Source organism: Limulus polyphemus, unplaced genomic scaffold, assembly GCF_000517525.1.
Source record: "Limulus polyphemus unplaced genomic scaffold, Limulus_polyphemus-2.1.2 Scaffold2533, whole genome shotgun sequence".
In the NCBI taxonomy this organism is placed as follows: domain Eukaryota; kingdom Metazoa; phylum Arthropoda; class Merostomata; order Xiphosura; family Limulidae; genus Limulus; species Limulus polyphemus.
In genome coordinates, this window is record NW_013668143.1 from 168,169 (window position 1) to 183,810 (window position 15,642).

The 15,642-nt window shown below is 31.3% G+C and overlaps 1 protein-coding gene across 1 annotated transcript in view; it reads left to right on the plus strand.

The window, feature by feature from the left end:
* Positions 1-15,240, plus strand: part of LOC106467225 (formin-like protein CG32138) — a gene marked incomplete at its 3' end in the record, with an annotated part of 107,069 nt that extends 91,829 nt beyond the window's left edge. Inside the window, exons 11-17 of the mRNA XM_013927554.1 lie at positions 8,621-8,673; positions 10,743-10,884; positions 11,119-11,283; positions 12,645-12,769; positions 13,098-13,196; positions 14,184-14,360; positions 15,132-15,240. Coding sequence (XP_013783008.1) covers positions 8,621-8,673; positions 10,743-10,884; positions 11,119-11,283; positions 12,645-12,769; positions 13,098-13,196; positions 14,184-14,360; positions 15,132-15,240 — 870 coding nt within the window. The remainder of the gene's footprint in view (positions 1-8,620; positions 8,674-10,742; positions 10,885-11,118; positions 11,284-12,644; positions 12,770-13,097; positions 13,197-14,183; positions 14,361-15,131) is intronic.
* Positions 15,241-15,642: the final 402 nt, after the last annotated feature.

Below are 15,642 nucleotides of genomic sequence, written 5' to 3' on the forward strand. Positions count from 1 at the left end.
ACTTGTGACCACTCAGTATATATATATATTGCATCTATAAATCCCTAATCTCATATCATATTTCTTAGAAGAACATGTATCTATTAGTACGATATTGTCTTTCTTATTTTCACTATATTTATGTATTGTTACAACAGTGGAAGTCATGCGACGCTGGAAGCATGCACGCTGGAGCTTCTAGAAGGATCATGTCTCTTCCTGGCAACTCTAGTCTTTTCTACGTGCCCTCGATTCCTGTATATAAGCACGCCAGATAAAGCGAGACAATTAATCATAATTGAATTGCAGACAGGCAGAGATAGAGACAGATAATCAAGTCAAGCCGTAAGTAGAGTGCGTGAATCGTTGTGAATTATAGCGTGTGTTTAAGTTAAAGTGACTGTGGAAATTGAGTGTATTGCAAAGTGGCACATACATACATGCATCACCTTTAAATTTCTGTAACTTTACAGTAATGCCTTCAGTTTTGACACTTTGTGTAGTATACTACGATAAGCAAAGGAATCGGTTTAAAATACTTCATTTGATTTCTTTCAACCAAGAGGAGAAAAGCTTTCTTTTGCCAAATAAAATCAGCTGTTTTTTGATCTTGTATTCAAAAAAAATAAGTGGAATATATTTATAAAAGAAATAACTTAATTGTGTCTGTTTCGCTTTTTGTTTTTACTCTTTGTGACTAAATATTCCATAGATACACTGATGATGAACAAAACAGAAGGGTTCAAATTTCTGATAAGTAATTGTTCTTCACCAGAGGAAACATATTTTGATTTTGCACTGTAGTCGTTAACATCTTAAAAAAAAAAAGAAAAAGCAGTAAATGAGAGAAGTTTCTTTGTTTGATCTACGAGAAATGAAATGTAACACTGTCTGTTGCTTTGACAGGAAGCCTACTCTGACTGTGTAGAGTACTTTGGTGAAAGTGCACGAACTATTGCTTCAAACACATTCTTTTCGATGTTTGTTCGGTTTTCAAAAGCCATCAAGGTGAGAGATGTACTTACAATGAAGTATTTAGTTTTGTGAAACATTATTATTTGAAAATGATTACTTTTTATTTCAAGAAAGCATTGATTCATACTTGAAAAATATATCGAAGTAATTTTTGAACTTTACTTAAGTGTATTTATTTTATCATGAATCGTTTAACTTAAACATATTCAGAAATATACCCATAATATATTAATTACTCTACATAAACTTTCTGTTGTGAATGAGATGTAATTAATTATGTCACGTTAATTGTTTGAATTTTTATAATCCTATTAAAATGCTTTTGTATCATGATGTGCATGTTTAAGTATGAAAACTAAAAGTTTGGAATCTTCCCATCTAGGTGTTGTTTTATTAATACATTTGATTGGTAGTGTTGAGCCGTCATTATTGAATGTATTTTTAGGTTAAGAATATTTACTGTTTTTGTTTAATATATAGTATTTAATGAAACTGATGTTGTGTTTCCAAACTGGCAGACAAATGATAATAATGATTTCCTTGGAATGAAATATAATCTGAATATAGTTTTAAAAAAATGGAGGTATTTATAGTATAGATTGGTGGTTCTCAAACATGAAGATCCCCTTTTAATTTAAAATTTTTTGCAGATATTCAAACCTATTGATATATTTTGTTTTGAAAAAAAAAAAGATTACACATGCATGAAAAGCTATATTAAAAAAATGAAATGTTTTAGTTCATACAAGTTTAATTTTACAAAACGTTTAAAAAGTTTAAAAAGTCTTCCATCTTTAAGTCAGTGTGTGTAAGTTGTTGCATGTCTTTTATAGCATCCACAATCCACCAGGATACTATAATAGACCTGCAACGGCTTACAGATGGTGACCTGAAGACGATTGATGGAAAACTTTCAAAATGTCACCCTCTACATTTGTATTTTTCTACAACAGGCAATTCTAGTGTACTTATTAGAATGTTTTGTTTCATCAGCTGGGTACCCTAGCTGTTAAAGATATTTTTGGTTGTAAACTCAATAATAAAATAGGTAACATCAGTGGCAGTTCCAATTCCTTTTTGATGTTATTTTAAAGTAATATCAGTCTTTCTTTATGTGCATATTTAAGTTCAGAACAAGATTTCACACTTTATAATTCTTAGTTTTAAAACAGTGTACAAGCAACAACTTATAATACCTCTGTTTCAGCAAGCTGAACAGGAAAATGAGCAGCGGAGAAAACAAGAACAGACAGCGAAAGAAGCAGCACAACATCCGCCATCAAATGTAAAAAAGAAAAACTCGCTGAATGCTAGAAAAAACACGCAGGTAAAATTCAAGAAAAGTAAAATGCATATTGTGATGAACTAAGTCGAGAGTTGTCATTTTAAAACTTTAAGCCCTATAATTCAGTGCACTGGTGTGAATCGAAAATCCTGGGTTCAGGTTTCAGTCAAAACATTTTGCTTTTTACTTATTGCAGTTCGTTAAAAGTATTGACCTAGATTACAAACACAAAAAAACATTCTCAGACTTTAAATGCAATATAAGTTTGTAAATACTGTCTCTGGTCATTGGTTAATTTTCCATAGAAATTCTTTCCGAAAAACTTCAGCGATACAAGTCCTTTCTTAAATAAAACTAGTTTATTTATTCTCAATAGTAACTTTACAGTAAACTCCTACTTACCAGTAGTAGAAAATGACAGAAAGCATGTTGAACATGTTTGTGACAGTTTTTGAAACACCCTGTACCATGTTCTTTTTTTTTTTACATAAAGTTTGTAATTCAGTTGGACCTCTGGTACATGAAATTCACTTTTTTAACATATGATACTTTTATATAAGTGGTTTTCTTTTTAATCAGTCTATAATGTTATTTATCTATTGTTATATACATGTTACCTAACAACTTTTTCTCTTTTTTTTTGTAAAATTATTCTGTGTGAATCATAGGATTAATAGTATGTTTCACAATTTATAGTTGAAGTTTGTAAAACAATATTGGTAAAGAAATTTGTGCTAAGCCTATATAATAACAATGATGTATCTTTTGACAAATTTCACTTCACTGTTCAGAGAAAGTGCATATCGTTTAAAGTATTGAAACACGTATTTCAAACTGTATAATATCAAGTATATTAATTTTTAGTTTAATTTGTAAACTGATGAAAAAAGAACTAGAAGAAGATTCTAGCAAAATATATATTGACTGATCCGATTTGCATTAGAAGGCAAACTTTTATAGTCAAAATTGCAAATTGAATGTCACAAAACTTGTATTTACATTTTTAGGTTTAAGGGAAATTTACTTTTTGTTTTCATATTAATTCAATTGATCAGTATAAATGTTTTCTCCAGTCCTCATACTAACATAATTCAGAATCCTATATATAACAAAGATGATTTCATTGTGAGTTTCTTTTTTAGTTAAATATAATGTCAACAGATGTCGTCTTATTAAAACCTCCTGCCTTTTTTTTATTGCTTATAATAAATACATGTCTTGAAAAAACAGAATGATTTGACTAGAAAAGTGAAGATGTACAAAAAATAATTTATAATATTTCTTTTTTTTTCTTTTCAGCAAGTTCATTCCATTATTACAGCTTCAAGATCAATTAAAAATTCCAATAAAATAAGAAAATTTATAGAGGTAAGTTTTTTTAAACACTGTATTTTTAAGAATTTTACCAAAATCAAATAATAATCCAGTAAATTCATCATTAATTGTACATATTTATATATGTATTCTATTTGTTCTAGATAGATTTTATATATATATATAAATACTTATTTCTTACAGGTTATCTTAGCCTTTGGTAACTACATGAATGGAGCAAGGAGAGGACCAGCATATGGTTTTAAACTGCAGAGTTTGGATTCAGTAAGTTTCAATTTCTGGAATATTTTAGTGTGAACAGTTACGTGCAAGAAATTAAAATGCATCAATCCAAAAAATATTTCCGAAAGAAAATAAATTAGAATGACTAATTAGATAGACTCACTTTATTGGTTCAGTAAATTGTTGAATTTTGAAAGTCTAAATATCAGAAATTCATAACATTTTTATCAAATATGATATAATTTGATTTACACAAGCTTTATTTATGTTTGTATATAGTGAAGTTGGCTTATTTTGAATTATACAAAGTATTGTGTAGGATATAGTTTCACTAATTGTAAGCTTATGTTAAAGTAACACACTGAGCTTATTGTACGTAATAGTGTGACTTATCAAGACGTCTGCATCTTAATTTATTTAAACCACGGATTTATACAATTTTGTATCCTCAGTTAGGAGATGCAAAGTCAGCAAACAGAAAGATTTCCCTGCTACACTACATAGTGGACACTATCCAGTATCACTTTCCCGATGCTATCAACATAGAATCAGAACTACGATTTGTAGAGAAAGCTGCAGGAGGTAAGCTTTCTTCGCTTCAATCTTTCCGTCGAATTTCATGACATAAATTATTTATTTCAACTTATTCTAGCAAACACAAATAATTGAAGTAGTGAGAAGACCAGTGTTATAATATATATAGATTTACTAACAAAAGAATAATAAAACAGGTATTTCTCAAATGTTTAATTGTGATAGTACAGTGGTTTTTCTTTGCCTAGGTTAAGTAAACATACCTTTAAGAAGTGAATCAAACTGTAACTGTAAGTTGCGAATCCTGTTGACCAGTTACACTCTAATTAAGTAGTAGTAGAGTAAGCAGCTGTTGTTATTTTATCAGCTGATTGTTTGCAGATTTGAAGTTAGTCAGTAATCTTACATATGTTTAGTTCGTAATTTACCTATCCGTGCCCAGTTTTATAGATATATTGATAGCTGGCTATGATAAATAACGTAATATGTCTGGCCAATAGAGTTTCACTAGTTTATTAAACCACTAACTGAATCAACATATATATACAATATTTTCTTGGAATATTACACTGAAAAAGTGTTAGTAAGATAAAACACTTGACATATTTAAAAAGTAGAAACAGACAACCACCTAATAATCTACATTTGAGTAGAAAAAGTTTTAAACTCCTAATGTTTTTTTAAGCTGTGGGGGAGTTATAATGGGATGGTTAATCCCACTTTTCCTTTTGTGTCCCATAGTCCTACTATTCTCACTGTTAAGTATGACAAAAGATGATGTATCAACATTGTCAATTCCATTAACAATCTTAAACACCTCAATCAGATCCCCTCTTACTCTTCTTTTTTTGAGAGAAAACAATTTCAGAGATCTTAACCTCTCCATCCCAGGCACCATTCTAGTAACCCTCCTCTGAACCCTTTCCAACAATTCAATATCTTTCCTAAGGTAAGGAGCCCAATAGTGAACACAATACTCCAAATGTTGCCTAGCCAGTGACCTATAAAATGAAATTATAACCTCTTTAGACTTATATTCAATATTTCTGTAGATGCAACCTAAAATCCTATTTGTCCTATCACTAGCAACAGCAAATTGCTTGGATGGCTTAAGAGACTGATCAACCATTACACCAAGATCCCTTTCTTTCATGACACTGTTAAGATTAATCCCATCCAAATTATACATGTAATTCAAATTATGATAACCCACATGGATTACCTTTCATTTATTATAATTAAAAGCCAATCTTGTAATTTATTTGCCCAACTCACCAAATGATCTAAATCCTTTTGTAAAGCAGCAGTATCCCCTTCACAGCTAGCAACACCCAAGACCTTAATATCATCAGAAAATTTATGTAATTTATTGTCTATTCTTTCATCTATGTCATTGATGTAAATCAAAAAGAGCAAAGGTCCTAAGACAGAACCCTGAGGTACCCCACTTGTGACATTAATCCAGTTTGACTGAACTTCATTTGTAACAACCCTCTGCTTTCTTCCATTCAACCACTCTTCTATCCAATTAGCTAACTTATCCCCCACACCTATAGAGATCTCTTTTTCTTTTTAGAAGCCTTTAATATGGCACTTTGTCAAATGCTTTCTGAAAATCCAATACACCAAATCTACACCCTTACCCTCATCTACATAAACAATAACCGTTTCAAAGAATGTCAAAAGATTTGTAATGCAAGATTTTCCTTTAGTGAAACCATGTTGACTATCCAATAAAATTATGAACTGTGTTAAATGACTTTGTAAAGTACCTTTTATCAGACTTTCCAAAACTTTTCCCACAACTTATGTAAGACTAATGGATCTATACTTACTGGGACAATTTTTATTACCTCCTCATGAAAAGAGGAGTGAAATTAGCTAATTTCCAATCTTATGGCACCTGCCAACTATACAAGGACTTACAAAAAATTGTAGTAAGCGGCTCATATATCCAATCCTTAACCTCCTTCAAAACCCTTGGGGAGTTATCTGGCCTAGGAGGCATGCGATTCTTTAAACTTCCCAATTTTTTGTTAACAAGCTTAGAATTAATGCAGTCATCTCATTTAACCTTGTTTCCTTCTATCAACTGTTCAAGATGAGGGAATCTGCTTAAATCTTCATTGGTAAAAACTGAAGAAAAAACAGAATTTAATAACCCAGCCATCTTGTAATCATCAGATACAAGCCTTCTTTTATCATCCTTCTGTAAGAAGGTAAGAATTGATTGCATTATAACTCTGATAAATAAACAAATAATATATACATTTATCTATTGTTTTTTTTAGCTTTTTGTGTAATTGTGTTGTTTTTGGCAGTAATACGAACAGTGCAGCCAATCTCATTGATCAACCAAACAGGAAGTACGAAAGCACGTTTCTGAAATGTCTTACCTTCCTAACTGAACATATTCTATTATATTCCATGTGGTTTTACTGTTATCAATTGAAATTCATATTTATTGAAACTAATTTATATGAAGAACAGTGCCATGAAACAATACTGGTTTCTACTTCACGTATTTTAAATAATACAATATGTTTACAATTATTATGTGGCCTCAGTAAGGTCTTTATCCAGACATTTCTATTAAATGTTACTATATATCTCCAATCAGGTCGATTTTTTTATTTTAATTATAACAACATTTTTCAGGAACCATTTTCAAATGCAAGTTGAACTGTGTTATTAATAAAAATCAGGACTAACTGTTTTTTCTTGTTTTTTATTATATTGAAAGTTTTTCTTTACATTTATGAATGCATGCAAGAAGTTTTGGATTGATATATATTATGTTTTATTGTAGCTTCTCTAGAGAACATTCTGACAGATGTTAACGAGTTAGAGAAAGGACTGGAGCTGTGTAAAAAAGAATTGTCTCTTCGTGGTGATTCAAAGGATGCGGCCATTCTAAGAGAATTCTTCACAACTAATGAAGAAAAGTTAAAAAGATTAAAAGCCAACACCAAAACAGCACAAGTCAGTGTTATCTTTAAATATAACTTGGGTTTTATATTATTAATTTCACCTACAAGTATACAACAGAAAAAAGATGTTCTGCTTACCAGTAGTTACATACATGTGTCACCTTCCAATTTCAATCAGCATATCAAGCCCTAATACTGCAAGTATGATTGATGGTTTTGCACTTATTCTTGTAATATCAAACATATTAAGGAGCATTCCGTTAAATTACCAATCTTATATTGATGTTGAATGTAATATAATATGATTTTGAAACAAGATGTACCATTTCCTAACTTTGAAGAATAAAACTTGTAAATCTTATTGTACCTTTGATGAAATATTGTTTCCTCTGGAATAAATAGTTTTTAATATATAATGAATCAAGATATGTGGTTTCCATTATGACAGCATTATCAAATAGATATTACTTTATCCAAGACAAGTCATTTTTTTTACTTACCGGCATGATAAGTTGGATATTTTCATCAAAGCTTGCAATATAACTCATGATGTTAAGTTTCTGGGACAACCTTTCGACTTTGCTTAGCTACAAAAATAACCATAGTATACACTGTTTTTTATCTGATTATAAGAACTTGCAGAGATGTCCAGTCCTAACATTAATCTAGATCTTCAACTTTCCATATCTTGGAAACATTCATGAATTTGTTTTTCCCTAGTGGCTTAGCAGTAAGTCTGAGGGCTCATTATGCTAAAAAACATGTTTTTGATACAGGTGATAGGTGTAACACGAATAGGCCATTTCTGTAGCTTTGCACTTAACAACAGGCAGAAATAAATTTCTTGGAAGAACTTGGAATTTTTACCTGGTAAATTGCTAATTTACTTGTGAAATGTTATATTTATCTTAATTGTGCTGAATATAGTGAACCAATCGCAGAACATGCTCACCATTTTAGCAGTGGGGGTATTATGATGTGATGGTCAGTCCCACTGTTTGTTGGTAAAATAGTAGCCCAAGTGTTTGCCAGAAGGTGGTGTTGACTAGTTGCCTTCCCTCTTGCCTGTCACTTCAAAACTGGAACGGCTAGTGCAGACACTCTTTGAGTAGCTTTATATGATAAATCAATAAACACTGTAGTGAACATAAATAACATCGGTAGCAATTTTAAATCTCTGTTTATTACTTTATGTTAACCTATATGATAGGTTTTTCTAACGAACAAAATGAGCTGAACGAAAATTGTAGTTAACTTGTTTATTTTTTGTAGTATTTTCCTGTTCCGTTTATAACAATGTCATAACATATTTAATTGCAATGTTGTATTTTTAATAATTAGAATTATTTTATTCTTGCAGTGGAACTTGAAACACAGTTAGAATATATTACCAAAGAGAAAAACGAACTGCAGGTAGGAATTTGATTTTTTACGTTGTTTATAAGGATATGAGCTTTAACATTTAAAAAACAACAAGAAAGAGTAGGTTACTGTAGTGCTCAACACAAGTTTGCAGCTGTGTACATATGTATTATCATGTTAATCTTTTAGTGATTATTTTAGAACTGTTTACTCACAAGTGCATATTAGTTCGGATTCTTTTCAAAAGTTGACGTCAATTTAAGGATATGAACTGACCTTAAAGTTCACTGGGAAACATTTCTTTGAACTTGGCCTTAAATGTCAAATCAGATGCCAAAACTGAAGCATTTTAATGCTATTTAATCATCTAAAGTTGAAAAATTTCAAACTTGTTAACAATTATCGTTAGACTAGATCGTAAACACTGTTTAATATCTTTTTGTGACCAATGTTGACCCTATAAGGGTGTGGACAGTCACTAAGTAATATCTAGGGGACTAAAGTGCTACTGCAGTTGATAATCGACCAACTTAAGTATGAATGATCGGAACTTGTGTCATGATTAAAATCAAACAAATAATAAAAATACAACATTTCATATTTACACAATTTATTTGATATCAAAGAACTACTTGTTGAGAAATTCAAGCAATTTAACACAAGTTCTTTATCCTCTTAGAATAGTACTTGAAAGCCCCCCAGTGGCACGGCGGTATGTCTGCGGACTTACAATGCTAGAAACCGGGTTTCAATACCCGTGGTGGGTGGAGCACATTGTGTAGCTTTGTGCTTAATTACAAACAGAGTACTTGAAAACCTCTGGGCAACAACAAGTTAACAGAAAATGTTATAGACTTATGGGTTGAATAATCTTGGGCTAAAACTGTGAGTTGTAATTAGGCTTCAGCTCAATAAGCAATGAAAAATACTGCTTCTGAATTGTTTATCAAGTTTAAGCTTCAGTTTCTCAGTTCTCATCAATTCCTATATGGATCTTTGTTTTAAAGTGAATATCAGATGAATTATTATTACAAAATTTTCTTCTGAGCTCTAAAAGTATGAAACTTTTTTTTGATCAAAACATTTTAATTGAAATTACAAATCATTCAGCTTAGTTAAATGCACCTGTTAATCAAGATGATTAATATTGTTACGTCTCTGGTCGTTTGTTAATTTCCCGTAGAAATTCTTCCTGAGAAACTTTAGCGATACAAGTCCTTTCTTAAATAAAACTAGTTTATTCTTTCTCAATACAACTTTGCAATACACTTAATTTCCACAGTCAGTTTAACTTAAACACACGCTAGAATTCACAGCGATTCACGCACTTTACTTACAGCTTGACTCGATTATCTCTCTCTATATCTCTCTGTCTGCAATTCAATTATCTCCCCCATCACTTCATTTGCCAGCTTATATACTATAAGAGCGCGTGTCTAGCAAACACTCGAGCCTTCAGGAACGTTCAAGATACCCATTATGTGTTACCAGCGTCACATGACTTCTGCTGTCGTAACAATATTCTATTTAGAGCAAAACATCAAAAATTAAGAGTCACTTTTTTTATCATGCAGATGTCATATAAACTTTGATTATTTTTTAAAGGATAAATCTAAAGTGTAAGTATATAAAGGGATTTTTTACTGGTCAGAGATTAATTTGTAACTTAACTAATGCTAGAATGTTGAGAAAACATAAAATATTTCACATAGTATAAACACTAATTTAAAGAAATTACCACAAAAAATTTGATCCTTAAAGCATGTTACTGCAGAGTAGTAGAAACAAAAACATACTTGTAAAACTTAATCACTTTTAATTAAAATAAAAATAATAACCAAATTGAAATAATCTTAAAGCACATGGTATAAAAATTCACCGAGAGCATACTGGAATGTATTTTGTGTTATTGCCTGACAATTTCAATAAAATTATTAGTCACTATCTAGCTGTAGAATTGTAATGCTTAGGATAACAAAATATGTAATTTTAAGATATCAATAAGCATAAGTAAATATTTCAATCAACCCTAAAATTATACAGTTTATAAGTTCTGATCCTTAAAGGTGAATTCTGCTGAAAATGAGAATAGCAAATCATAATTAAGGAATTGCTTTCAGGAACTGCATCAACAAGCAGATGAAGAGCTTAACACTTTACGTCTAACAGTTTCAAAGAAGGATGAAGAGTCTCGTCAACGACAGAACATGTTGGAAACAAAAATCGAAGAACTTGAAATTCATCGGAAAACTCTACCCAAAGGTCAGATGTTTTTCATTGTGTATTTTTTTATTGCTTCAGGATATTGTTAGAATTCAGTAAAGATGAGAATCAAAATATGTTTACATGTATTAATATATGAAAGGATGGCAACAAAATGTTCATAAATCAATCTTTATGACTGTATGCAAAATTGCATGTCATAGTCTGTTCATTGTGATAGTCACTTATTTATTATTTGTGCAATCTAACCTGAATGCATTAATTAATCACTAGAGTCAGGAATCTCTGGTTCAGGAAAAGAAAAAATAACTGCTCCTATACCACCACCTCCTCCTCTGCCTCCACCTGTGGCTCCCCCACCCCCTCTAGGTAACAGAGGTCAGTCATTTGCAATTCCACCACCACCACCACCAGGACAGATGAATTCTCCTGCTGATGGTAAGATAGCATTTTGTGTTTGAATCTAAACGTTATAACACCGTTTGAATTTTGATGAGGCAGGAAACTCATGGCATATTTAAGTTTCTTGTTTTAATGTAAAAAAAAATGCTAGCTTTCAGTTGAATAATAATGAGAAATCTTTAAAGAGTGATAAGTCTTATAAAAGCAATTAACACATGCCATTTTGTTTGAAAAGTCTCTAATGTTTATCATTAATACCAAAAATGTCAAAATAATAATAAATTTTAATATGGCTTTGTATTGAATAGGTGTAGGTAAAAAATTAGAAGAAACATTTATTTGTTGCTTTTTATTAAGCATTTGGAGAAGTATAGTGTAGAAAAAGTTGTGATTTTGGACTTAAAACTGTGTGGGAAAGATAATTGACTGAAAAAGTTCTTATGAATATTTTAGGAAATGTGTAAAAAAATGCTAATCACTGGGAAAAAATAGAGAGACATAACACAATAAAATATTTACTTGCTGAAAATTTTGACAATTTTTATTTATAAAGGTTTTATTTAGGATTTAAAAATCAAAAACTAATCAGGAATATATTAAAAACTAAGACTTTCCTTGTTTAAGAAGTTTGTTTGTTTTGAATTTCACGCAAAGCTACATGAGGGCTATCTGTGCTAGCCATCTCTAATTTAGCAGTGTAAGACTAGAGGTAAGGCAGCTAGTCATCATCACCCACTGCCAACTCTTGGGCTACTATTTTACCAACAAATAGTGAGATTGACCATCATATTATAATGCCCCCACGGCTGAAAGGGTGAGCATGTTTGGTGTGACAAGGATTCTAACCCGCGACCCTCAGATTGTGAATTGAGCACCCTAACCACCTGGCCATGCTGGGCCATTTAAAAAGTTTTCTGAGTATTCAAAAATTCATTCATTTTCATTGTGAAGTCATTATGTCAGGGTTTTTCAAGCTTAATGCTAGTGGTTTAAAACTAACCATGAGTGAAATTCACATCTGTTGTTCTTTTAATAATTCTAGGTCTTATAACACTAAAACTTGGGGCTCAATCCCTACAGTGGGCATAACACAGATAGCCCATTGTACAGCTTTGCTCTTAAACAAAAACAATCGAATAGTAACTTTAATTATATAAGCCTATTGCATTCCACTTTTGTTATTCATAAAGCTAATTCATAATTTATTATTTGAATTTTATAAGGTGACAGACAGTTCCAATACATGTAGGGAAAATCTGGTAAAGGGTCCACATTCTAGTTAAACAAGACAATTTGAATTAAGTTGTTAACAAAACTTTTTTCTTAATTATTTCAATACTTAACAAACCTATCTTTTTTTCATGAATCTGTTACTGTATTTTGTTTCTCTATCGTAGCCATGACAATCAAGAGAAAATACCAGCCAAAGTACAAATTACCCACCCTTAACTGGATAGCACTTAAGCCTAACCAAGTGAAAGGGACAATATTTACTGAGCTGGATGAAGACAAGTTGTACAAGGTGAGTCTTGTGTTTATAAGTAGGTAAAGACATTGGGTAAAGATGAGTACAGTTCACATGACAAGTTTTGTAGAATTCCGAAACTGCTGATAGCGTAATGTAATCTATTCTGCAGTAAAATTTTTTTTAGAAAACTAATAAACTTGAATGAATCTTGTGATGAGTGTTGATCATTATTTTAATAAAGTGTTATTTCAAGGTGAGTTTCATGTTTCTTATGGATCTTGACTCTTAAGTTGTGACTTTATTGGTGTGTAATATGTATACATGTTTTCAAGAACCTGGACTGATGTTAACTGTATAATTTTGTTTACTTTTTTTTGTACAGCTTATCGACTTCTCTGATTTTGAGGAACATTTCAAACTGGGTCAGCAGGGTGGCTTTTCTGACCGTACAGAGGACATAAACTGCAGTAAACGTTTCAAGGTAGGTTTACGTAGGGAAGGAAAGACCATTTCAGGAACTTAGGAATGAAAGACAAACTGCAGCATGAAACACTGGAGGAAAGTTAAATTCGATGACAAGGAGCCCACTTTGAGACTAATAATGCTTGGAGATGGTTTAAATGGGTAGTGAAGAAAAACTTTAATATAAGTTTAACATAACTGATGATGACAGAACCTTGTCGAAATGTTGTACATTTGCTGTTATGTTAAACTTATATTAAAGTTTTTCTTTATTTCCCATTCAAGCCGTCTCCAAGCATTATTAATATTGTATTAGTAAAGCTTCAGGTGCATTTAAAGCCAGATAGAACAAAGTTAGTTTTTTTATTCCTCATTGACATCAGTAGAAGGTGAGAGTAAACAGGAGTATGGAAAAATTTGAAAACAATTGTTTTTTTCTTGTTGTTACATAGTTTGTTTGTTGTTAAGCACAAAGCTACACAATAGGCTATCTATGCTGTACGCACCATAGGTATGAAAACCACGTTTTTAGCATTATAAAGCCTTCTGACGTATAACTGAGCCACTGATGAGCATTATAACACTATCAATAACGTGTTGGCAAAAATATATGAAAGCAGAGTTCCTGGTTGATACACTTTTAGTAAAGGTTTGGTAACTAAAGGAGTTGAAATGAATTTTAAGACAGATGAGTTCCTGGTTGATACACATTTAGTAAAGGTTTGGTAACTGAAGGAGTTGAAATGAATTTTAAGACAGATGAGTTCCTGGTTGATACACTTTTAGTAAAGGTTTGGTAACTAAAGGAGTTGAAATGAATTTTAAGACAGATGAGTTCCTGGTTGATACACTTTTAGTAAAAGTTTGGTAACTAAAGGAGTTGAAATTATTTTTTGATTGGGTTTTTGAAATTACCCATGTAGAAAACATCTTAATTTTTTAATTGTTGTAGGTGCATTCATTCATTTCTGTCGGTCTTTATTTCTTATAAAAACTTTTTATACAGGTTCCAGAAAAAATAACTATGCTGGAACACAACCGCTTACGAAATATGGCCATCTCTCACCGTAAGGTGGAGCTCTCGTGTGAGGTAGTGGTTCGAGCGATCAATGCTCTAGACTTAAAGACACTAACTCAAGAGTATGTAGAAATACTGCTGCGAATGGTGCCAAATGAAAAAGAAGTAAGAATATTCTCATTTAATATTTGGTATCTGTCTAACTGTATTAAAATTAAAACTTAGAAAGATAAGTTACTGTTAATGGTAACATTAATTTTAATAACTTAGGCACAATAAATATTACGAATAACAAGAGTGTGTTAAAACTATTGTTCGAAAAATAACATAATTTCAATTAGTACTTGAAAAACTTAATTAGCTTAATTACTACAACTATAATTAGCTTTATTCTACTAAGCAGATAATTTAACATTGCATTTTAATGTGCATAGTCTGAAACCCTTAAAATTGGTTTAGTCTGTCACACCTTACTAAAAATAGTATGAATGGGCTAAAGGCATTTTTAATCATACTTTTTGTAGAGTTTGAAAACTGTTTTTAATTGTGTTGTTGTGAAAATAGTTTAAAATATTTTAGTTTCCTTAGTTCATTCTTCCACAAATAATTTGAAATCTTCCAAGGTAGTTCTAAACAGAAACTTATAAGATTAGTTTAGCAGTTAGATATTCTTCTTCTAAGTATTCATAATTTATCATTTATTTCACAAATTAATCACAGGCATTGGAGACGGTTACATGTCATTTCAGTTTTTTTTGTTTTGCTGTACCTCGTATGAAATCATTTATTTCAAGAAAAGTGTAGTAGTTTGATAATTTTGGACAAATATTATTATTCTCATAAAGTAACCAGATTTGCTTTTCAGTTTGCTTATGTTGTCAGGATATCCTGGCATCAGAACGAATGCTTAGGAATTTTAAACATATGTGTTTTCAGGTAAAAGCTTACAGAGAATATGAGAAACAAAGAAAGCCAGTGGATGACCTAACAGATGAAGACAAGTTTCTTTTGTCGGTAATTAAATTCACTCTTTCTAAAGTGTATGGTAATTAATATTTTTACACAGTTCTTTAATGATAAACCACAGTTTTCTGTGGTGGACTTTACTCACACATCACATTAAAAACTTTTTAGGTTATTGTTTTGTGTGTGGTGATGGAATATGTTAGAAGATTTTAAAGTTATTTTTGTGTATATCACTTTACATATTCACATAAAATATAAACTCCTCAGGAGGTACTAGTTGCATATCGGTGAATGTATATAAACTCCCCAGGAGGTACTAGTTGCATACCGGTGAATGTATATAAACTCCCCACGAGGTACTAGTTGCATACCGGTGAATGTATATAAACTCCCCAGGAGGTACTAGTTGCATACCGGTGAATGTATATAAACTCCCCAGGAGGTACTAGTTGCATACCGGTGAATGTATATAAACTCCCGA